Consider the following 24,498-nt stretch of genomic DNA (forward strand, 5'->3'; position numbering starts at 1 on the left):
TATTACAAGAGTCTGTCCACGTTGTTTCATTGACCGCCATTTAAAGATTACTTAATTTTCATTATATACCTTTAAACTTTCGCCTGAGAAAAATATGCCAGTGTTATACACCTAAAAATTGATCACTTTTAATTAACTTCAGGATTTCTTCCTCATTGCTTAGAAAAAGTGTATGAGGTTTAAAGAGTATAAAAAGTTGTATCGGGAGGTCATTTGAAATTCTTTTACTGTCACTTCGAAACTAAAAAGCGTACATGTAGATTTCCCCAAGAGAAAAGAGATAAAGGAAGTTGTGAATTGTTGATGTAACTCTAAAAACAAAGGGTAAATAAAAAAGTAGACGTTTAAAACCGTAAAATGAATAAAGTTCTCTCTCTAAACAGTAAATTCTATTTTGACACAAATTATGAGTATAAGTTTATTCAACTCTGTAAAGTGAACATACATTCTTGAAGGTCGGAGCCGGGATTTTATGCTCCTGGGAACTAAACTTAAGTCCTACATGAGGGAATGATTAAATCAAATAACATTTGGATATTAACAATGTCTAGTTCAACAATAAGCTTATATAATGTAGTTCAGCAATCTCATTGGTCGAAACAAAAGTTTCCAGATTTTACAGTTTTCTATTGGTTCTTCTCAATGCATGGAGGATCATTCGAAATTATATCTATAATCCCTGCAAAATTTGAAGCAATGAAACTAAAGTGTGTAATCTATTTAAATATAAACGAACAATCAATGCTCAGCAAAAAATATCTGCCGAAGTGCACAATAATATCAATAGAAAATAAGTTTCCGGGTTGAAAACTAATAATATTCTTAATTCTGTCTTTTAAATTTATCCCGCTAAACTGAGTTGTGCAACAAAGTTTTGAATAATATATATTTTATAACTTAACGATATTACACCCAGAAGCACACCAAAACTTTCATATTTAAACCTTGATTTTGTTATGTTGTAAAGTGTTCATATGTGAAGGACCTGTCAAAAAACCTTTTAAATTTGCCTTTGTCTAAGTTTAAAAACTGGTCAATGCTCCATTTGCTTGATATAGCACTGGTCTACTAGTATACTTCTTTATATTGAGTGTAAAGCACTAGTCTACTAGTATACCTTCTTTATATTGAGTGTATAGCACTAGTCTACTAGTATACTTCTTTATATTGAGTGTATAGCACTAGTCTTCTTGTATACTTCTTTATATTGAGTGTAAAGCACTAGTCTACTAGTATACTTCTTTATATAAAGTGTAAACTGTAAAGCACTAGTCTACTAGTATACTTCTTTATATTGAGTGTAAAGCACTAGTCTACTAGTATACTTCTTTATATTGAGTGTAAAGCACTGGTCTACTAGTATACTTCTTTATATTGAGTGTAAAGCACTAGTCTACTAGTATACTTCTTTATATTGAGTGTATAGCACTGGTCTACTAGTATACTTCTTTATATTGAGTGTAAAGCACTGATATACTTGCATACTTCTTAATATTGAGTGTAAGGCACTAGTCTACTGGTATACTACTTCTTTATATTAAGTGTAAAGCACTAGTCCACTAGTCTACCTTCTTAATATTGAGTGTAAAGCACTAGTCTACTGGTATACCTTCTTCGTATTGAGTGTAAAGCACTAGTCCACTAGTCTACCTTCTTTATATTCAGTTTACACAGTTCTACTCGTATACTTTTTATATTAAGTGTAAAGCACTAGTCTACTAGTCTACCTTCTTTATATTGAATGTAAAGCACTGGTCTCCTAGTCTACCTTTTTTATATTTAAGTGTAAAGCACTGGTCTACTAGTATACTTCTTTATATTGAGTGTATAGCACTAGTCTACTAGTATACTTCTTTATATTGAGTGTAAAGCACTAGTCTACTAGTATACTTCTTTATATAAAGTGTAAACTGTAAAGCACTAGTCTACTAGTATACTTCTTTATATTGAGTGTAAAGCACTAGTCTACTAGTATACTTCTTTATATTAAGTGTATATCACTAGTCTACTAGTATACTTCTTTATATTGAGTGTATAGCACTAGTCTACTTGTATACTTCTTTATATTGAGTGTAAAGCTCTAGTCTACTTGTATACTTCTTTATATTGAGTGTAAAGCTCTAGTCTACTTGTATACTTCTTTATATTGAGTGTATAGCACTGGTCTACTAGTATACTTCTTTATATTGAGTGTAAAGCACTAGTCTACTAGTCTACCTTTTTTATATTAAATGTAAAGCACTAGTCTACTTGTATACTTCTTTATATTGAGTGTATAGCACTAGTCTACTAGTATACTTCTTTATATTGAGTGTAAAGCACTAGTCTACTAGTATACTTCTTTATATTGAGTGTAAAGCACTAGTCTTCTAGAAAACTTCTTTATATTGAGTGTATAGCACTGGTCTACTTATGTACTTCTTAATATTGAGTGTAACGCACTAGTCTACCGGTATATCTTCTTCATATTGAGTGTAAAGCACTAGTCTACTGGTATACCTTCCTCATATTGAGTGTAAAGCACTATTCTACTAGTATACTTCTTCGTATTGAGTGTATAGCACTGGTCTACTTGTATACTTCTTTATATTGAGTGTAATGCACTAGTCTACTTGTCTACCTTCTTTATATTGAATGTAAAGCACTGGTCTCCTAGGCTACCTTCTTTATATTTAAGTGTAATGCACTAGTCTACTAGTCTACCTTCTTTATATTGAATGTAAAGCACTGGTTTCCTAGTCTACCTTCTTTATATTGAATGTAAAGCACTGGTCTCCTAGTCTACCTTTTTTATATTTAAGTGTATAGAACTGGTCTACTAGTATACTTCTTTATATTGAGTGTAAAGCACTAGTCTACTAGTATACTTCTTTATATTGAGTGTAAAGCACTAGTCTACTAGTCTACCTAACCTTCTTTCTAATCTTTTGATATGTGTGTTTAAACTACTGTAAGGAATTTCATTACACAAGTGCAAACCAGAAAGGGGGGAAGGGATAAATGGGGGAAGGAGGGAGGGGAAAGGTGGAAGGGAAGGGGTGGGATGGTCAGGGGGAAGACGAAGGGGGAGGATAGGCAACCATTTGTTACAAGTCAAACCAAATACTCGGTAATCCTATATTTAAACCTTTCCAGTAGATATATATTCCTTATACTTCCAGTAGATATATATTCCTTATACTTCCAGTAGATATATATGCTTTATACTTCCAGTAGAAATATATTCTTTGTACTTCCAGTAGATATATATTCTTTGTACTTCCCGTAGATATATATTCTTTATACTTCTTAGTAGATATATATTCTTTATACTTCCAGTAGATGAATATTCTTTATACTTCCAGTAGATATATATTACTTATACTTCCAGTAGATATATATTCTTTATACTTCCAGTAGATATATATTCTTTATACTTCCAGTAGATATATATTTTTAGTTTAGTTTAGTTTAATTTAGTTTAGTTTAGTTTAGTTTAGTTTAGTTTAGTTTAGTTTAGTTTAGTTTAGTTTAGTTTAGTTTAGTTTAGATAGCTTCCAGTAGATATATATTACTTATACTTCCAGTAGATATATATTCTTTATACTTCCAGTAGATATATATTCTTTATACTTCCAGTAGATATATATTTTTAGTTTAGTTTAGTTTAGTTTAGTTTAGTTTAGTTTAGTTTAGTTTAGTTTAGTTTAGTTTAGTTTAGTTTAGTTTAGTGTAGTTTAGTTTAGAGTTTATCTAACAAAGGTATTTCTTGTTCTAATTGAACTGATTGAATACTAGGATTGGACCAGCTAGTTTTTGTCTGATCACTATTTCTTCAAGGATAAATATACTCAACTTTTGTACAACCTGCCCTGCACCCTTCTCTACAAAATGGAATAATCGACAACAAGGGTTTTTTCATTTACGCAACGTTCCATGCTTTTCATTGAAAATAGGTAGATATCTACACTTAATAAATTTTAATCTTTTTTACTGTACAGTTGGTGTGGAGGAAAACAGTACCTGGATGAGCGCTGCACGACCCTATGTCCAGTGGACTGCAAGTTCAGTTCCTGGGGTCCCTGGGGTCCCTGTGATTCTATCTGTGGACCTGGACTCAAGAATAGAACTGCAAAGGTAACAAATAACTTGTAATTTATGCTTTTTATAGTTTAGGATCTGAGATCGATTTTTAAAGGGAGTGTTCTCCTTTTTAAAAATATTTCTCATGTTACAACAAAAAATTGGCCAAATTAACCGCTCAAAGATGTTCCATAGAATTGTAATATGACGCAAACTTGTCTTGGCCTTGTTTAGGAATTATCCAGGAACTAGCATAGTTTTTGTTTAATATACAACAAATAAAATGAACTGCAGTTTTTAGGAGGTATGTAAACAAAACTCAGCCAGAGCATTACTGTAGCACATAATATTTGTAAATAAAGCTATGGTAGTTCTTTGTATATTATTTGATTTGACATTTGCGCCGGAGTGAAGTGTGATTCGTTTACCTGCATTGTAAACTCTTCAAATCCAGTTCTATCATGTTTTCCCTCTCAGTCTCTTGGGGACTCATAACCCTCTTCATTCATCCTTCAATCTTTATCCACAGATTCTTACTTTTCATACAATCCTATTCACTCTGCGGGAAGAATGGGGACTAGATGGGGGGATAGTGAGGGTGAGATGGGNTCTGTGTATATACCGAGCTAAAGTTTCTCTGTGTACATACCAAGCTAAGTTTCTCTGTGTACATACCGAACTAAAGTTTCTCTGTGTACATACCGGGATAAGTTTCTCTGTGTACAATACATACCGAGCTAAAGTTTATCTGTGTACATATACCGAGCTAAAGTTTCTCTGTGTACATAACGAGCTAAGTTTCTCTGTGTACATACCGAACTAAAGTTACTCTGTGTACATACCGAGCTAAGTTTCTCTGTTTACATACCGAGCTAAAGTTTATTTGTGTACAATACATACCGAGCTAAAGTTTCTCTTTGTACATACAGAGCTAAAGTTTCTCTGTGTACAATACATACCGAGCTAAAGTTTTACAGTCAAACGGAAAAACATACCGAGCTAAAGTTTCTCTGTGTACATATACCGAGCTAAAGTTTCTCTGTAAACATACCGAGCTAAAGTTTCTCTGTGTACATACCGAGCTAAAGTTTCACAGTCAAACGAAGAAACATACCGAGCTAAAGTTTCTCTGTGTACATACCGAGCAAAAGTTTCTCTGTGTATACCGGGATAAAGTTTCACAATCAAAAGAAGAAACTTTGTAGTTTTGTTCATTTACATTGTCAATGAAAGCAACTATATCGACTTTATTTGTATATATATATATATAAAGTGTATGATAAATTTTTTTTACCGCAGTCAACTTCATGATTACAGTCAAGGAAGACCAGTTTACAAAACTTTTTTTCCAGTCAAGGAATCATAGTTAGATCTTAATTCTATGATCAATCTAAAAGAAAATAATAATCAGTTTTTTTCACAAATAACAATATTTACTTTGTTCAAATTAAAGAATTTGAACTTGAATGTAATCTTAATCTTTTCTGGTTAACTACGGTGTTAAAAAAGATTTTTTGAATAGGATTAAAAATCTAAAGATTTGAAATTTTTTAATCAGTTTTCTTTAAACTTAGAATTTAATATTTATTAATCATTTTTTTTTCTTGGAAATTAAAAACCTTAGAAAACACTACTTTGTCCCGTATTCATCCATTTCTGTTAAAAAAGTACTCTTCTTATTTCTTTTTTTAAAACTATTCCAATTTGAGTAAAAAGTTGACGAGATGAAGTCTTTTGTTTTATAAATGTTGATTTTTCCAAAAAGCACTTCTAGTAAGTAAATATTAAAAATTCAAACCGCAAGCTAATCTTGAGAGTAGTTTTCACACTTGACATTATATTATTTACTTTTATCTTATTGTTTGAACAACAAATTACTAATTTTTCTTTTCTTTCAAATATTTGAGAAGAAATGTGTTAGCTGATTGGTAAAATCGTTAATGTTAAAATTAATCGTTGAAATCTTTAGTCTGATTTTTACAAGTCGTGTATCAAAACATTAACAACAAAAAATAACGTTTCATGTTAAAATATTTCATAAAAATCAATATCAATTGGGTTCAATTTTCTTCCATTTTTTTTTACCGGAGGTTTAGGTTTTTAAATATATTTTAAAAGTTTTTAAAAATGTATTTTAAAATCAGATGACAATTTTCCACAAACTGATGCACAAAGAAATACCTACTCTAGTTACTTTATGAACTATTTGTGAAACTTTATAAGGGAAGCCTATAATATCCTTACTTTCTTTGCCAAATCATTAATTTGAAGACGACCTTCAAGGCAGAAGACAAATTTAAGTTGTCTTTACTGTCTCATCCTTCGTGGGTAACCCTGTCAACATACTAATCGCTATCTTTGCAACCTGATGTCGTAGACCTTCCATATTTCAAGCTATCAATTTTGCTTGATCAAATTATGAAATATCAAAGGTTTACACTGAAAAGGGTAAAATAATCGGAATTTAAGGCGAGAAATCAATTTTTGTTAACGCTTTTAATCTTCATTAACAGTATTCTAACATCTGACAAAATATAGCTGAACTCCTATCGTTTCAGGTGGTTGAGGTGGTAGGAGAAGGAGGTAGACCCTGTCCTGGTCCAACAGTACAGTACGCCTCCTGCGAGTACTCCTGTGATAATTTTGTGTGGGTGGTTGGTCCCTGGACCCCCTGCACCAGGGGCCAGCACTCCTGCGGCAGGGGCAGCAGGCAGAGATCCGTCAGGTAGATATTTTATCCAGGTAGTTGGTACCTAGACACCCTGTTATACTGGTAGTTGGTACCTAGACACCCTGTTATACTGGTAATTGGTCCATGGAGACCCTGTTATCTTGGTATTTGGTCCCTGGATACCCTATTATTTAGGTAGTTGGTCCATGAACACCCAGTAATCTAGGTAGATGGTCCCTGGACACCTTGTTATGTGGGTAGTTGGTCCCTGGACACTCTGTTATCTAGGTAATTGGTCCCTGGAGACCCTGTTATCTGGGTAGTTGGTCCCTGGACACCCTGTAATCTAGGTAGATGGTCCCTGGATACCCTATTATCTAGGTAATTGGTCCCTGGATACCCTATTATCTAGGTAGTTGGTCCCTGGACACCCTGTTATCCAGATAGTTGGTACCAGAACACCCTATTGTCTAGGGAGATGGTCCCTGGATACCCTGTTATCTGGGTAGTTGGTCCCTGGACACCCTGTAATCTAGGTAGATGGTCCCTAGATACCCTGTTTTGTGGGTAGTTAGTCCCTGGACAGTGGCCACCCTGTTATCTAGGTACTTGGTCCCTGGATACCCTATTATCTAGGTAGTTGTTACCTGGACACACTGTTATCCAGATAGTTGGTCCCTTTGACACCCTGTTATCTGGGTAGTTGGTCCCTGGACACCCGTTATCTAGGTAGTTGGTCCCTGGACACCCTGTTATGTAGGTACATGGTCCCTGGATGCCCTTTTATATAGGTATTTGGTCCATTGACACCCTGTTATCTAGGTAGCCGGTCCCTGGGCACCCTGTTATCTGGGTAGTTGATCCCTGGACACCCTGTTATCTAGGTAGTTGGTCCGGCCCGGACACCCTGTTATATAAGTAGTTGGTCCATGGACACCCTATTATTTATGTAGATGGTCCCTGGACACCCTGTTATATAGGTAGTTGGTCCATGGACACCCTGTTATTTATGTAGTTGGTCCCTGGACACCCTTTTATATAGGTAGTTTGTTCATGGACACCCTGTTATTTATGTAGATGGTCCCTGAGTATACCTTTTTTATTATTATCTCTTATTCCACCGTCTTCAAATTTTCTTTTCTCATTTGTCTCAAATTTGGATAAAAACTATTCTATCTATTTATAATAATAATAATTCCTTCTCTATAAACTAGCTTTTATTATTGATTTTGTTTTTCAAGTTAGTGAAAGCGTGTCTCTAGTTTCCCCTTCTAGAGAGGGGTCATCGTTTAACTACAAACTCTATGTGCTTTTAGATTATCATGCTTAGTTTGGAATATTTGCTAATCATTAACATTATACAACTAAACTATATATAGAAGCTTTGTTTACACCTCCCTTCCCCCCTAACTATGCCCGATTAACCCCTTTTCCCCTACCCCCCCCCCCCGCTGCGGGTCGCCTCTCTAGACCCACTTCCCTACTTTTCTTCCCTGAACCATATTTTGTAATTCGGTTACACCCTAATCTACAGACTACACCTAAATAAACTATATAATGTATATATATATGTATTATAAATATAAATAATATATATAATATATAAAACATATTCCCCTAATTTTTATGATCAATGAACGTTCAAAATAATGGTTTTATAAATAAATCAAATTTAAGAATTTACATTAAGTTAATCAAAGCAAAATCTTTTTATGGAGAAGATATTGAAAAATATAAAAACATGAACTTAGAAATCTTTTCTAAAAGAAACTCTATTTTAGATGCGCTGAAAAAGTTCAGGATTCAGAAATCGTCGTTTTGGACGAATTTTGCGATGCTGTTACACGACCAGACTCATTGCAGGTTAGTGGAAAAATGAAAAAGTGTTTCTTTAAACCCTCTTGCACCAAAAACACTATTTTTAAAATAACACAATTCCTCTCTTATGGAATAAGTTTTTTCTTAAAGAAGGGACTGTCGAAAAACTTTAAGTGACATCATATTTCCAAGAATCTTAAACGTTTAAAAAAAATATCATTTTAAAATAGGGTTTCCAGCGAAAAAGGAAATTATTTCGCGAAAATGCGAACCTTTTCGCACTTTTTGTATTTCGTTCGATCGCGAAAAATGCGAACATTTTTGTGAAATTTCGATTCAATATGCTTCGCGAAAAAAATGTGAAATTTTCACAAAATAAGAAATGCGAAAATTTCCGAAAATTTTGCGAAAAACGGACGAAAACTTTTGCAATTTTTTGCGAAACGTTTGGTTCGCTGGAAACCCTAGTTTTAATAAGGGACAGTCAAACAAACCGAACATTAATATTATTATTAATGTGACGATTATATTGTCAAATTTTTATTTAACGTCATCTACAGGCAGATTGCAATAAATATTTGATTTGATTTGATGACCAATTATCGGAGACATTTGGGCGTTCTTCCTAAAATTTCCAATATGTTACTTTTTGTTTTAATAGTTGGCCCATTTCTTCATTACCGCCGTAAATGGTTGATAGTATACTTTAAGTAAAAGTTCCTTAAAAGTATCGTTGACAATTCCTTCAAGATAATGATTTATAAATATATTTTTTAGAATTGTGAAGAACCTTGTCCGGGGCAGTGCGTAGTTGGAGATTGGACGGAGTGGTCATCCTGCAGAGATGTAAAAATTCTAATTATTAATATATTTATTCATTTATTCGTTTATTTTTTTTATTTTTTTGTTTAGTTATTTAATCATACTTTATTTATCGTTGTTCTTTTTATTTATTTTTTTTAATATTTTTTATTTTCTTTCTTTCTAAGCTATCTTGCTGAAAATCTAGTTTAAAAAGGAAATATGTTCTGAAGAAAATTAGTTTCTTTTTGTTCAAAGAAGGTATCTACCGACAAAACGCAAAATTAGCTAAAACAGTAAAAACGCAGTTTTGGAACGCTCGGTTAATAAGGAGCGCAGATTAACACCTGAGCTGAGAAATTATAAATAAACCTAATAAAAGTTAATCTGCCCACACTGGTTTTGCTCCTTAAAAGTGTTTAGCTTAGTTTTTTTCGAGTAGTTCTGCTTGCACAAAAATAAAATCTGTACCCGATCAACTCAAAGCTTCATTAATCCAAACATATAATTCATATTTGAAACAACGGAACGAAAAAAGGAAAACACATATTTACTTACCATTCTTTGGCTTAGAAAATGCATTTATATTACTTATTTAAAACTAATATTTCCGCATCAGGAGCTTCTCCGCTCCCCCTCTTTACTACCCCCCCCCCCGGACATTAATGTCCATGGTAGGTTGGTTGAGAAGCATAATTCATCTAGTGTTAGCTTGGTTCAGGGTTAGAACGGATATTACATATCCTGTAAACCTTGATATCTTTACTCCAGGTTAATCCTAACCCTCCCTTTCCAACCCTTCAAGGAATATTCTTCTTCAAGCTTATCCACACTTTCAACCTGGAGTTAGTCTGGTCTACAATCCAAGTTCTCACTTTAAATATTTTTATTTTTGAGATTTTGATATTTTTTATCAGGTTGAATTTTAAAATAATCAGATAGAATTGGGTTTCTTTGGGAATATCAGAAAACTAACCTTTAGGTTCAAAGAAATTATATTTTTAGTGGATTTTGATTCCCCTCTTACTCTACATGGTTTTTATTGTATCGTAAAGCAATAAAGACAAAATATAAAATGTTTAAATCTGTTTTAAACATGTTCACTTAATACAATTCTTAAAAGAAATTTTTAGGAAAAAAGTTAAAATAATTTTGAATTGAAAATTATAAAAACTGTCAATAATCTTATTAAAAAACAGATGTAAACATAATCTTGCAATTTTAACAAAAATATTTATAATTATTACTTAACCGATTGAAAATTCAAATTAGACATAGAAAAGCAGTGAATAGTCTTGTCCCACAAAAAAGTTCTTACATACACAAATAATTCAATTTCAGCTCAACAATTTATTATGATATGCAAACGTATGCTAAACATTATACTGGATGTTTTCAGTGCTCTTGGGGATCCCGGAGAACAAGAACCAGATCCGTCCTTAGACAACCAGCCCAAACCTCACTTATATGCCCTCCTGTACAGGTATTATCATCATTATCATCATTATCATCATTATCATCATTATCATCATTATCATCATTATCAACATTATCATCATTATCATCATTATCATCATTTTCATCATTATCATCATTATCATCATTATCATCATTATCACCATTGTCATCATTGTCATCATTATCATCATTATCATCATTATCATCATTATCATCATTGTCATCATTATCATCATTATAATCATTATCATCATTATCATCATTATCATCATTATCATCATTATCATTATCGTCATTATCATCATTATCATCATTATCATCATTGTCATCATTGTCAACATTATCTAGGAGTCCAGTAACTGTATGTTGAACTCTACCTGCTGGGAGTATAGATGGAGGTTGACCCCCTGGACTAGCTGTAGACCAGAAGGCCGGGCAACCTGTGGAACTGGAACTGTTACCAGGGGAACGCAGTGTATCAGGTAGAAAACTGAATATACGCGGCCACCACCAATAGAGATATATAGACTAGAGTTTATATCCTCCTACACCACCCCACCCCTTCCCCCCTCATTTCCTGCCTGGGCTAGCATCAGCCCCCTCCCCTTGGCATATGGGCATACTGCTACTTACGTTGTGCAATTTAATTAATATTCCGCCGTAGAGGTCACTGAGTCTGTAGAAAGCTGAGAAAAAACAGGATTCTGCTTGCTTTCTTTTACAAACTATGCATGTTTAAACTTCATACTAGCGCCATTGTGTGAGAAATGTTTTTAAAATCTACATCTTCCTGATTCTGCTTATACTCAAGTGCACATATACTCTATCTTTATTTACTCTAATCCAGAGCAAACCGAATGATGAGAATAAAACTTAGAAGACGAAAACAATAACAAAGAATTCAAACAAGATGAGCTGTATTCCGCTGAGCAATTACCTTTAACTGATGCTTGTTTACAAAAAAAAGTTTTAATCTGGCATGCAAAAGCCATTTGCTATGTACATCCAACAGCGAATAGAAACTATTTCTTGGGTTAAAAGTGTTTTAACATGTAACATATATTATGTATTATACTGTTAGGGTTTAATGTCAGTAAATCCATACAATGGATAAACCTTAACAAATATTAAGCATGGTTTATAAAAGGGGAAAATTGAAAGGAGGGGAGAAAAAAAAAACAAGGGGTGAAGGTATTAGGAAAAACTGCGCCAAAAATAAAGAGGGGAAAAAAGCTAAATAAATCGTGGAGTATATTGAAAGTAAGACATGGAAATATTTTATAAAGAGTATGAAAAAGGAGAAACTGAGGGTGGGGGGAGAAAAGAGGAAAAATAGAAAGAAAGAAATGGACGGGAAAATATAAAAATGGAGAAAACATTTGCAGGATTGGAAGAACAAAGTAAATCTGAAAGAACGTTTATACATTTATATAATATAAAATTATTAAAATAGAATAAAATAAAACAGATGGTTGAGGGTAGAAGGATTTAGCTTAAGCTGTATAAGCTTATAACAACACATAACCTAACATTCAATGGTTCACTTTGAAATCCCTTGCATTAACCCCTGGTCACTGGGACTTCTTTATATTTTATATTTATCCTAGACACTTTATTATATTGAAAGTGACACGGGACACCTCTTTTATATTTTATTTATATTCTGGACACTTCTTTTATATTTATATTAATCCCTGTTCACTTCTTGATATTTTCTATTTACCCTGGACACTTCTTTTATATTTATATTGACCCAGGACACTTCTTTTATATTTATATTAACCCTGGACACTTCTTTTATATTTATATTAACCCTGGACACTTCTTTTATATTTATATTAAACCCTGGACACTTCTTTTATATTAATATTGACCGTGAACACTTCTATATTCATTTATACATTTTTCTTTTTTAACTTTTGTGGGTAGAATCTCGAGATCAAGCATTGAGCTCGACTTAAGCTCCATCTTGTGCATACTTACGGACACGGTTTAATTTAATTCCTCTTTCATATAATTTGAAAATATTTCTCTAGAATTTTAAGACAAAGTTCTTGGCTTGCATGGACAGTAAACACTTTTCTTCCCCTTCTTTTTCACCAAGTTTCATCTTTGTTTTTGATACACAATTCTCTTCAACTTTTCCTTCCCCCTGGGACCCATGATAATATTTGAATATTATATATATTCTAAGATCTAAGATTTACCTCCCCTCACCCCTGAATACCTCCAGTCCTAAATTTATATTAATGTTTAGACCATGGTTATTCTAGATAAGTTAGCTTACTGTCAGCAATATCTAAAGAACAGAAGAAGAAAATTTCTAGAATATTCCAAGCCTCCCTACCCCCCCCCCTTCCCTTAAAGTATTGCATGAAGTATGTGTCCTGTTCTAACTGAAGTACCCACTGATGAATAACGATCAGTAATTGATTTTGAAAGCACTTTAGTTCAGAGTTTGCATAGTCAAGTTTACATATAGTAGTCAAGTTGAGACAATAAAGGTGTTCCAAAAAACGAATTTTTATTTAGATCAATTGAAATTATAAACTTAAAATATTGATTAAAAGGAAAATATGAAGTTAGGAATTCAAAAATGAATTATTACAAATGGCAAAAAGTTAATTTCATTGAAAAATCTGTTCATTTTCTTAAAATGTATTATTGCTTTTAACAAGATGAAAAAGATGAACAAGATGAACAAAATGAACAAAATGAACAAGATGAACAAGATGAACAAGATGAACAAGATGAACAAGATGAAAAAGATGAACAAGATGAACAAGATGAACAAAATGAACAAGATGAACAAGATGAACAAGATGAACAAAATGAACAAAATGAACAAGATGAACAAGATGAACAAGATGAACAAGATGAACAAGATGAACAAGATGAACAAAATGAACAAGATGAACAAGATGAACAAGATGAACAAGATGAACAAGATGAACAAGATGAACAAGATGAACAAGATGAACAAGATGAACAAGATAAACAATTTTCAAAAATTTGTTGAAATGGAAAAAGACTCCCAACCTTCACTTCCGACAGAGCTGATTATATTTATTTAAAATTCCTCTGTATCAATATTTTCAAACTTTTATCAGAATAACACACACTTTAGATAATAGCTTTTATGTTGTTACTTACACCCCCTCCCCCTAAATATTTAAACAATTAATTTAAAATATTCTTCTTCGTAAAATCAAAATATATATATGTGTATCATATGCTAACTGAAGTGCACGGCTTTGCCCGTTGGAATTTGGAAACTCCTTGGGAAAAAATTGATTAAAAAAATTTATATTTCTTAGAAAACGATAAAAAAAATTGATTAAAAAAATTTATATTTCTAAGAAAACGATTAAAAAATTTGATATAACATGTAATGCAGAAACTTATTACCGCAGGGAAAGTTTATGACTACCGACCGACCAGTATAAAAAATTTAATTTAAAAAATGGAATTTTCAAAAGTTTTGGCAATTTACCGATGAAAACAGATAAATCTGAAAAAACGTTTCAGATTTATAAAGTAGGAAAATCAAATAGTAGCAAGCAGCATGTAAAGTTATTAGAAAAACTTTTATTTTATTTTCAACCCACTTGCTTAATAAAATTTCTAATTATAATTGAGCACTAGAAGGATCAAAGGGTTTAGAATATTAAACAAATAGATATGTACAATGTACATAGAGAGAGAGAGTTGAATGAAATGAATAAGTCTCTAACTCTATACTATACCTGTATATAATGAGATATTAAATATTTATGCTTTCTGCTTATTTGTTTAATAGTAAACAAATTCTTCATCAAAGTTTTTTCAACTTTTAAACAAATTTTACTCGTTTGAAATTAATTCAATTATGGTCAGACAGTAATTTAAAACTATTTTTTTAACAAAAAGTTTTTTTTTGCGTTTTTTTTTTTATTTTGTGATCCAGCGTAGTGGTATTGTTTACTGTATAGAGCAAACTGCAATGAAGGAAGTTGTAAAGAAGGAAATAAAAGTTTCAAGATGGATATTTATAAGATATCTTTTTATGAAGATTTAAGCCGGTCTTTTCTGGTTTATTACACATTGAACACAATTGAAACATGACTGAATCATTAACTGAATAGATATATAGAACCAGAACTGAAAACTTAAAAATTGAATATCCTGAAGTCCGATCAATTAATTTGAATATCCAATGTGGATTCTTTTATTTCCTTCTTAATCCTCTCTTTTTTTATTTACATCTAAGATTCTGACCAATGAGAGTCATTAACTGGCGCGTAAAATTTCAAATTTTCCTGGCTTCTGATTGGGTGTTCCGGATTTTGCATACGCTACTCTATTAGTTGAACTTTACAGGCTTTACAGAATACAAACTAAAGATTAAACTAGTTTTGAAAATAATAAAAAGATGAGATCAGGCATTGATAAAAAAAAATCCATAATTCTACAGTTTTCACTTCTGTGCTTAGATCCGGATCCGTTGGATCCGTAATATTTTGGCTTCCTGGATCCGAATCCAGATCCTCAAAAGGGGAAAAGTATCAATAAAAACTGTAAAAGAAACATTTTGCTATCAACATCTTTTTTTTTAACATTTTTATTTTTAAATTTTTAAATTTTAGGGGGGGGGGTGAAAGCGAGCATCAAAATCTGAATCTAAACTATTTTGAAAACGTAGATTAGTAAATATCCTTTTCTCTGAAAGATTTATCATGAATATAAGCGAAAAAAAGAAAAATTTATTTGAATATTCTACTTTTGTTTTAAAAAAATCAGAAAATCTTAAAGAAAAGCACTTCTTTTTCAGTGGTTAGGACACTTCAAATACTGAGTTTTCTTTATTTGCTGGTATTTTGAATTTAATATTTCAGATGTTAATGCTTTTTTAATTTGTTTGATCCCAAAGCGGTTTGGTCATAGTTTTTTATTGGAATACGGAGGAGAATCCGTTTAAAAGAATGATACCTTTTCTTGAATTAGAAACTAAAAAGTCAAGTTTGTCAATAATAATTACTTAACTTCTGTGATACAACGGTACATATATCTTCTATTTGCAAAGAAATTACTTTTGCCAAGATTTTGCAATGTGCACTACAAAATATTGCACTTAAATCATTAGTTTTCTTCTATTGGGTATTTTTGAAAATTAGCTTTTTTGTTTGAAGACAAAATTTTATTACTAAAAATATTTTTTAAAATAAAAAAATTTCGTATAATTTTATTGTGGTTTTTAATGATTTTGTTCTCAATTAATATACTATAATCCTTACTCTAACATGTAAATATTTCCATTTACAATAGCGCCGATTGAAGGATTCATATCTCTGGTTGGATAATGAGATAGAAAGATAGATGTTACCGCCATACTATTTCTATTGGTTAAGAAGAGACAACAAACACATGACTGAACCCTGATTGGATCAGGCGCTAATGGACTCGACATACAGAGGAGTGAACATGTCTCCTAAATATTTTACCATTTATTTATTTTCTAATGTAGAAATTACGTATTCTTATTCACACACTGTGAAAAGATGGGACTGTCTTTGTAAATTTAAGTGAACCTCCATGCACAATTCACAATTGATACCCTCTATACATTTATCAAACCAACATTGAAGAAGATTTTCTTGTTTAATTCTTAAAACTGTTAAATTCGCTTTTTTTCCTCTGCAGCTAGAATTCCGCAAGATACAATTTGTAGATAAACTACAAGTTAAGAAAAATCATGGATTTCTCATTCATTCTTAATCAGAAAAAAGCTGTTTAGAGTACCTTTGTGAATTGGACATGTCACTCTTTTTATTTTAAGGCGGGTCACTTGAAATTACGTTACAGTCCCTTTAACAAAATGCTGAGAATTCCAGCCATAAAGTACAGAACACTTCTGTAAATAAACATCGTGGCGGTGCAGCCTACCCATGGTTTGTCTTTCTTAATAATATGGTCAGGGACTTAAAGTTGTACAATGTACTAAGTACTTACTGCATAATTTTAAAAAAAAAAATATTCAAATTGACAAATCTTTCTCTGGTATCATTTTGAAACAAATATTTTTCAGAGAAAAGTTTTAAAAGTTTTTGTTTATCTTTGTTTAGTTTTATTAAGTTTGTCGAGCTACGGAGAAAAATATCGACATTTTTATCAAAACTAGTATTTTTTTCATTTCTATTTGATGTTTCTGTGTATAGATATTTTAAAAAATAAATCGTCCTTTACTAACCAAACTCCTCTGGTTTTGATGAACAAAGCTAATGGCATTGAAGGAATGACAGAATACAATGATATTGCAGTCCAACTTGACTTCTTCTTTAGGAGTGATGGTCGACCTGTCTCTGGTAGGTTCTGTTCTACTCTACCCCTGCCTGGTGAAGTGTCTGTGTCCTGTAGTGTTGAATGTCCTCTCGATTGCGTCCTATCGTCCTGGAGTCCCTGGGACGAGTCCCAATGTCAGTGCGGACTTTTCCTCGCTAATATAACGAGAACAAGGTAGGTCGTTCCAAAGGATGAGACTTTAATGACGACCTAAAACTTTAATGACGACCTTAAAACTTTAATGACGACCTAAAACTCTTAAAGAACCGTTTTATAAAGGTTGAATTTATTTTGAAAGAAAGGAAATAAGACTAACCCAAGTTAAATTATTTTTCGGAGGATTATAATGTATAATCTTTTAATTTAAAAAACTGAACCAAAAACCCGGTTTGCTTTTTGAAATCATCTAAACGCACAAAAAATGTAATCTTTTTAATCCTTTTAAATGTTGATTAAAATTGCTGACAGGAAGGATTAACATAGGAGGGTATTCGTGTCTCCTACAGGTACGGATAGGCCCTGCAAAGGAGGATTAACATATTTTGTATCTAGGAGGGTATTGGTGTCTCCTACAGTTAGGGGTAGACCCTGCAAAGGAGGATTAACATATTTTGTATCTAGGAGGGTATTGGTGTCTCCTACAGCTACGGGTAAACCCTGCAAAGGAGGATTAACATATATTGTATCTAGGAGGATATTGGTGTCTCCTACAGCACCATGGTAGACCCTGCCAAGGAGGATTAACATATGTTGTATCTAGGAGAGTATTGGTGTCTCCTACATCTACCATGGTAGACCCTGCAAAGGAGGATTAACATATATTGTATCTAGGAGAGTATTGGTGTCTCCTACATCTACCATGGTAGACCCTGCAAAGGAGGATTAACATATATTGTATCTAGGAGGGTATTGGTGTCTCCTACAGCTACTGGTAGACCCTGCCAAGGAGTATTAATATATATTGTATCTAGGAGGGTATTGGTGTTTCCTACAGCTACGGGTAGACCCTGCCAAGGAGGATTAACATATATTGTATCTAGGAGGGTACTGGTGTCTCCTATAGCTACGGGTAGACCCTGCCAAGGAGGATTAACATATTTTGTATCTAGGAGTATTGGTGTCTCCTACATCTACCATGGTAGACCCTGCAAAGGAGGATTGACATATATTGTATCTAGGAGGGTATTGGTGTCTCCTACAGCTACGGGTAGACCCTGCCAAGGAGGATTAAAGGAGCAGAAACCTTGCCCCTCAACCCCCTGCTACATATGGGACAAACCATCCTGGTCACCTTGCCAACTACAGGTAGAGGTCAGGGGGTCAGGGGGTCAGGAGGTCAGGAGGTTAGGAGGTTAGGAGGTCAGGAGGTTAGGAGGTCAAGGGGTCAGGGGGTCAGGGAGTCAGGAGGTCAGGAGGTCAGGAGGTTAGGTGGTCAGGAGGTCAGGAGGTCAGGAGGTCAGGGGGTCAGGAGGTCTAGGGGTCAAGAGGTTAGGAGGTCAAGGGGTCAGGGGGACAGGAGGTTATGAGGTCCGGAGGTCAGGAGGTTAGGAGGTCAGGAGGTCAAGGGGTCAGGGGGACAGGAGGTTATGAGGTCAGGAGGTCAGGAGGTTAGGAGGTCAGGAGGTCAGGAGGTCAGGAGGTCAGGAGGTCAGGAGGTCAGGGGGTCAGGAGGTCTGGAGGTCATGGATTTCAGGAGGTCAGGAGGCCGAGTTGATAAAAAATGTGACATATTCTCAAGTTTAAAGAAACCAAGTTGTGTGGCTCAAAGAGCTCAAACTTTAAAACAACTTTAATTTTGTGAAAACTAGAATTTGTGAGACAAGTTTTTAAATTTCTTCACGATTGTTTGGCCTGTATTTTTGTTGATTTTTGCGGCATTTTAACGTTTTTTTTATTCAGGGGTTCAAATTTGGTTTTAAAATGGTATATTTTGACAAAAAATCTCTTGCATAAGTGATTCATGAATTATTTGCTATAAAAGATCTAAATACGTTTGAAAATTAAAGTTGTAAAAAAAAAACTTTAGGACTAGTGCAAAGCTTGCGTCCGAGCATTTTTATCAAAAAAGGTGCACTGCAGTTTTACTCTTATTTTAACTTATGCTGCAAATTCAAAGTTTTTGATAAAAAAAGCTTGTTAAAGCTTTAATCGTTCATCGATAAAACTATGAAAAGAAAATTTTGTAAAATCTAAAATTGAACTGATTTAAAATTTTCCTTCACTGACAGATTTCCCCTAGTTTTCTCTTGGGTTATTTCAAACTATTTAAATTTTGTTCACAAAGAATTTCTTATAACGAGGTATACTTGAATAGGTCTATTGTGAACCACGGAGCAGTAAGAAACTAGGTTTAGATTGTAAAGTAGAGAGAAAAAGGAGAATGAATAAAAACAAACTCGTAATCCTTGTACATGCTAATAGGGCTGGGCACGTTAATGCGTTTTAAAAAAACGTTCGTTGTTCTTTGAGTTATTTAATATTTGTTAATTCAGGGTGCCACTTGCGGTACAGGTATACAGCGTAGAAATATCAGCTGTGTTACTAAACCTGGAGGAACTGTTGTTCCTGATTCTCTTTGCCAGGTAGACATAGAGATTAGTTATTCATTTGTCAGGTAGACGTAGAGATTGTTTATTCATTTACCAGGTAGACATATAGAATAATTATTCATTAGCTAGGATGACATAGAGATAAATTATTCATTTGCCGGGTAGACATAGAGATTAGTTATTCATTTGCCAGGTAGACATAGAGATTAGTTATTCATTTGCCAGGTAGACATAGAGATTAGTTATTCATTTGCCAGGTTGACATAAAGATTAGTTATTCATTTGCCAGGTAGACATAGAGATTAGTTATTCATTTTCCAGGTAGACATAGAGATTAGTTATACATTTGTCAGGTAGACATAGAGATTAATTATTCATTTGCCAGGTAGACAAAGTGATTAGTTAGTCATTTGCAAGGTAGGCATAGAGATTAGTTATTCATTTGCCAGGTAGACATAGAGATTAGTTATTCATTTGCCAGGTAGACATAGAGTTCAGTTATTCATTTACCAGGTAGACATTGAGATTTATTATTCATTTACCAGGTAGCCATAGAGATTAGTTATTCATTTGCTAGGTAGACATAGAGATTAGTTATTCATTTATCAGGTAGACATAGAGATTGTTTTTACATTTACCAGGTAGCCATACAGATTAGTTATTCATTTACAAGGTAAACATAGAGATCAGTTATTTATTTACCAGGTAGCCATACAGATTAGTTATTCATTTACCAGGTAGCCGTAGAGATTTGTTATTCATTTGTCAGGAAGACATATAGATTAGTTATTCATTTACCAGGTAGCCATAGAGATTAGTTATTTATTTGCCAGGTAGACATAAAGATTAGTTATTCATTTGCCAGGTAGGACATAGAGATTAATTATTCATTTGCTAAGATGATATAGAGATTAATTATTCATTTGTCAGGTAGACATAGAGATAAGTTATTCATTTGACAGGTGGACATAGAGATAAGTTATTTATTTTTATTAGGTATCCATAGGGAATTTGCTGTATTGTGTTCATTTAATCCATTTAAAAGTATTTTAGTCCTAATTTCTACTAGGACAAGATTGGAATTGATCCATCCAGCGGGTTGATTATCGGTCAGCTGGAGGACCTTAGCACAGTAACTTCTTGTTATATCAGGTAGTATTTTATTAATTTCAAACATTGAAGAAAAGATCAAAGTTTACAGAAACATCAAATAAAAGGTTTACAATATCAATCCAGAATTTTATCTTTTATAAAGTGAGAACTGAGAACCAGAAAACTAAGGAATAGAAAGTTGACTTTTAGACTCAAGTTATGATTTTAAATAACATGAAACATGAGATACAGCAGTTTTGCACTCACCTCTGCCCCTTTAGTAAAAGTCTGACCGCGTCAACCTTGTTACGCCGGCTACTCCTATTGAGTGTCTGCTTCATTAACTCAATGTCCGGGCGATACAGTACTAACTGGGACTTAAGTTATGACCCGGCTCGGAAATTCAAATGTACTACGGCTGTCCGTGTGTGTAGTGTAAAAAGAGCCATTTAACTTAATAAATGATTTTGTAAGTTTTTAGTAACACTCTTTACTTTGTAACAACATTAAATACACTTAAGTATTGCTGTGATGTCGTCTTACTATTCCACAGTTTTCTGGTTGTCGCTGTACCTAAAACAAACAAAAAACAAGCTAACTGAAAAACAACCCTTCAGAAAATGAATAGCATTTTGAAAGTTTTAAAACCTGTTTGGAAAGTATTTGAAAACAAAAATTTCAGCAAAGGAATTGAGTCTTTGGAACAAAATCATATATTTAAACCTCAATATCTAAAGAACTCGATGTTGTAAAGCTTTGAAATTTCAAACTCATATTATTTGATCTAACAGAATTCATAGTTTGAAATATCTAAGGTCTTCAACATTTGGTTCCAATGATATAGTGATTAGAAAATCAGTGTTTGTTGCAAAGACTCAATTCCTTTGCAATAAAGTTGTAATAGAAGATTCTAATTTTAAAAATTTATAATTAAAATTTTAGTTGTGATACGGATTGTACTGTGTCATCTTGGTCCGAATGGTCTTCATGTACACAGGATACATGTAGACCTGCCAGCTCAGGTACATATTTTGTGTAGGACTTCACATGACCCCAGGGAAGGTTTATGGATGCTCAAAATTACAAAAATTTTAATCCTTAAGTTATTGTTTTTTGTAAATTTTTCAAAATGCGCGAAAAAATATTATGAAATCCGCGAATTTGTTTTTATTGTTTTATATTGTTTACAGAGAAATTGTTCACAGATAGAGACACAATTGAAAGTTAAAATATAAGATGGGCGCGAAGCCTAGTTTAGATATATTTATTTGGCATACCTTTTTTATTGTGTTCAATAAACGTCCAAATTTTCTGTATGACCTCACATAACCCTAGCTACTAAGGACGAAATTTGAAAAAATGTTCTGATTTAAATAAATATTGAAATCCACTAAAAAAATCTGCCAAATCTTACATATATTTTATTACAAAAAAGATGGGCACAGTACATGTACATTAAACGGTACATTAAACGGTACATTAAACGGTACATTAAACGGTTCATTAAACGGTACATTAAACGGTACATTAAACGGTACATTAAACGGTACATTAAACGGTACATTAAACGGTACATTACTACTTTTCCAGGAATTTAATATTCGAACTATATTTGTAGATGTGAAGTTTTACATATAGATATATTGTGAGCAAAAACATTGCAAACAATGCAGAAAATGTATGAATAAAATCTTTCTAGTTCTGTAAAAATCTTTCTATGAATTTCACAATGTCTATATGTTGAAAACGTCTAACATTTGCGTGTTAATGGCGCCATCTACTTTTATTAAACACATTTTCTTAGATATGCTCAACTGTTTTGAGAATTCAAAATTCTAGAATATTCAAGAAAAATGCAGCATCATGAATTTAAAAACTATTCTTTTTCCGGACATAAATTAAAAACATTTGTTCCTTTGTTGAAGTCTAATGACTTGTTTGCTTGTAGATAAAATAAAATATAAAATTTAGAGGGTTTTATAAAGGGGACTTTCGTTTTTAATTCAATAAAGAAAAATTCGGGACCACATATTTTTTAATTAATTAATTTAAAAAGATGCAAGAAAAAAATTCAAATCTTTAAAATTATTTTTATCATTTATTTTAGTTGGTGTACAGACAAGATTACGAAACGTTGTACAGAATTCTAGAGGTGTTCATGGGAAGTGTACACCACACCTCTCAGAAACAAGGTAGAATATATGCAAAAAATTATTATGCTTTATAAAATTCCGGCCTTTGAAAAAAACTGAAAAATGCCTAATATTATACTTAATCATCTCTTTTTAAATCTTCCAAAAAATCTGAAAACTAAACAATTATACATATTATAACAGCTGTTGTCATATTGTATATTTCCCTTGTTGAGATAGTTGAGAATTTGGTTTTAAATGTTTGTTGTTCCAGAGAAACGTAAACAATAACATAATTGAATCCGGAGGGAGAGTGACAACAAAAACCGGTTCCAGTAGGGGGTAAAACCTCGGTTCCAGGGGGGGACAAAACTGGTTCCAGGGGGAAGGTGCAACAAAACCGGTTCCAAGGGGGACAACCAAAACTGGATCTAAAGAAGGAACAATAACCGGTTCTAGGGAGGAAAGTGCAACAAAAAACCGGTTTCAAGATGATAGCAACAAAAACTGGTTTCATGGGGAAGGTTTTTTTTAGGATGGGAAAGTTACAGAAATACGTTTACATAAAGCTATGATATTAAAATTCTATGCTTATATAATTGTCAACCATAGGAAACACTATTATTTTAACTATTTCAACATATAAGTCAACAGAGACCGAATTTAAAGAATTTGAGCCGCGATTTAAATTTAAGCCACGGCTTAAATATGGTTGGTTCCATTTAAAATTGTATACATTTTTTCAAGATTTAAGCCGCCGCTCAATTAAAACCCGTTTTTTGGGGATTTGAGACGCGGCTTAAATTCATTAAATTCGTACACAGTTTAAAGGGACTAAAAACGTAATGTAGAGTGACCCCTTCATTTATATATTGGCACGTCCGATTCAGAGCAGCACCCGCAAAATCCACAGTAAATACATTAATTGTCATGTTACAGAGATAAACCTGGTAATAGTATTAAGATTTAAGCATGAATTTAGGCTTTACAATATTAATATAACAAGGATTAACAAATTATATTTGCTCCGAGATTAAAGCAGATTATTCAATACATCTCAATCCTTAATATTTCAATTGTGTTATTAATTAGTTATTGTGACTACTCGTGGTAATTTAAATGTTTTGAAGAAACAGGTTCACATTGGAACCCTTAAAAGCTTTGTTTTATTAAGTATGAAATTAATGAATCAATGTTGATAATTTTGAAAACTGGTTTTTTCTATTTGTGGGCTCTATACAAAAGGGACTTGCGCAATTCTACTGGAGGCACCCATACAGAAATTATTATAATTGTAAACACTTTTAAACCTAAAAAACGACAATATCTTCCACATTATTGATTAGATAAAGGTACCGTTGTTAATCCAGTATATCCATCTTTACAGTGAGGATGACAAAAAATTTCACTTCAGTCCCTTTAATAAGTTTTCCTTCTCTAGATGGTGTATATCTGCACCCTGCTACAGGTTCCACTGTACAGTCCCTTCAATATGTTTTCCTTCTCTAGATGGTGTATATCTGCACCCTGCTACAGGTTCCACTGTACAGTCCCTTTAATAAGTTTTCCTTCTCTAGATGGTGTATATCTGCACCCT

At 33.0% G+C, this 24,498-nt stretch overlaps 1 protein-coding gene across 1 annotated transcript in view; it reads left to right on the forward strand.

Moving 5' to 3' along the window:
- The window catches only part of LOC111713285 (thrombospondin type-1 domain-containing protein 7A), a gene marked incomplete at its 5' end in the record, with an annotated part of 72,816 nt that overhangs the window by 39,334 nt on the left and 8,984 nt on the right, over window positions 1-24,498 (forward strand). Inside the window, 12 exons of the mRNA XM_023488121.1 lie at window positions 3,981-4,116; window positions 6,621-6,787; window positions 8,515-8,596; window positions 9,329-9,397; window positions 10,752-10,835; window positions 11,159-11,292; window positions 17,129-17,302; window positions 18,307-18,433; window positions 19,621-19,710; window positions 20,747-20,829; window positions 21,712-21,791; window positions 22,877-22,961. Coding sequence (XP_023343889.1) covers window positions 3,981-4,116; window positions 6,621-6,787; window positions 8,515-8,596; window positions 9,329-9,397; window positions 10,752-10,835; window positions 11,159-11,292; window positions 17,129-17,302; window positions 18,307-18,433; window positions 19,621-19,710; window positions 20,747-20,829; window positions 21,712-21,791; window positions 22,877-22,961 — 1,311 coding nt within the window. The remainder of the gene's footprint in view (window positions 1-3,980; window positions 4,117-6,620; window positions 6,788-8,514; window positions 8,597-9,328; window positions 9,398-10,751; window positions 10,836-11,158; window positions 11,293-17,128; window positions 17,303-18,306; window positions 18,434-19,620; window positions 19,711-20,746; window positions 20,830-21,711; window positions 21,792-22,876; window positions 22,962-24,498) is intronic.

This window comes from Eurytemora carolleeae, unplaced genomic scaffold (assembly GCF_000591075.1).
Source record: "Eurytemora carolleeae unplaced genomic scaffold, Eaff_2.0 scaffold1321, whole genome shotgun sequence".
NCBI classification, from domain to species: Eukaryota; Metazoa; Arthropoda; class Copepoda; order Calanoida; family Temoridae; genus Eurytemora; species Eurytemora carolleeae.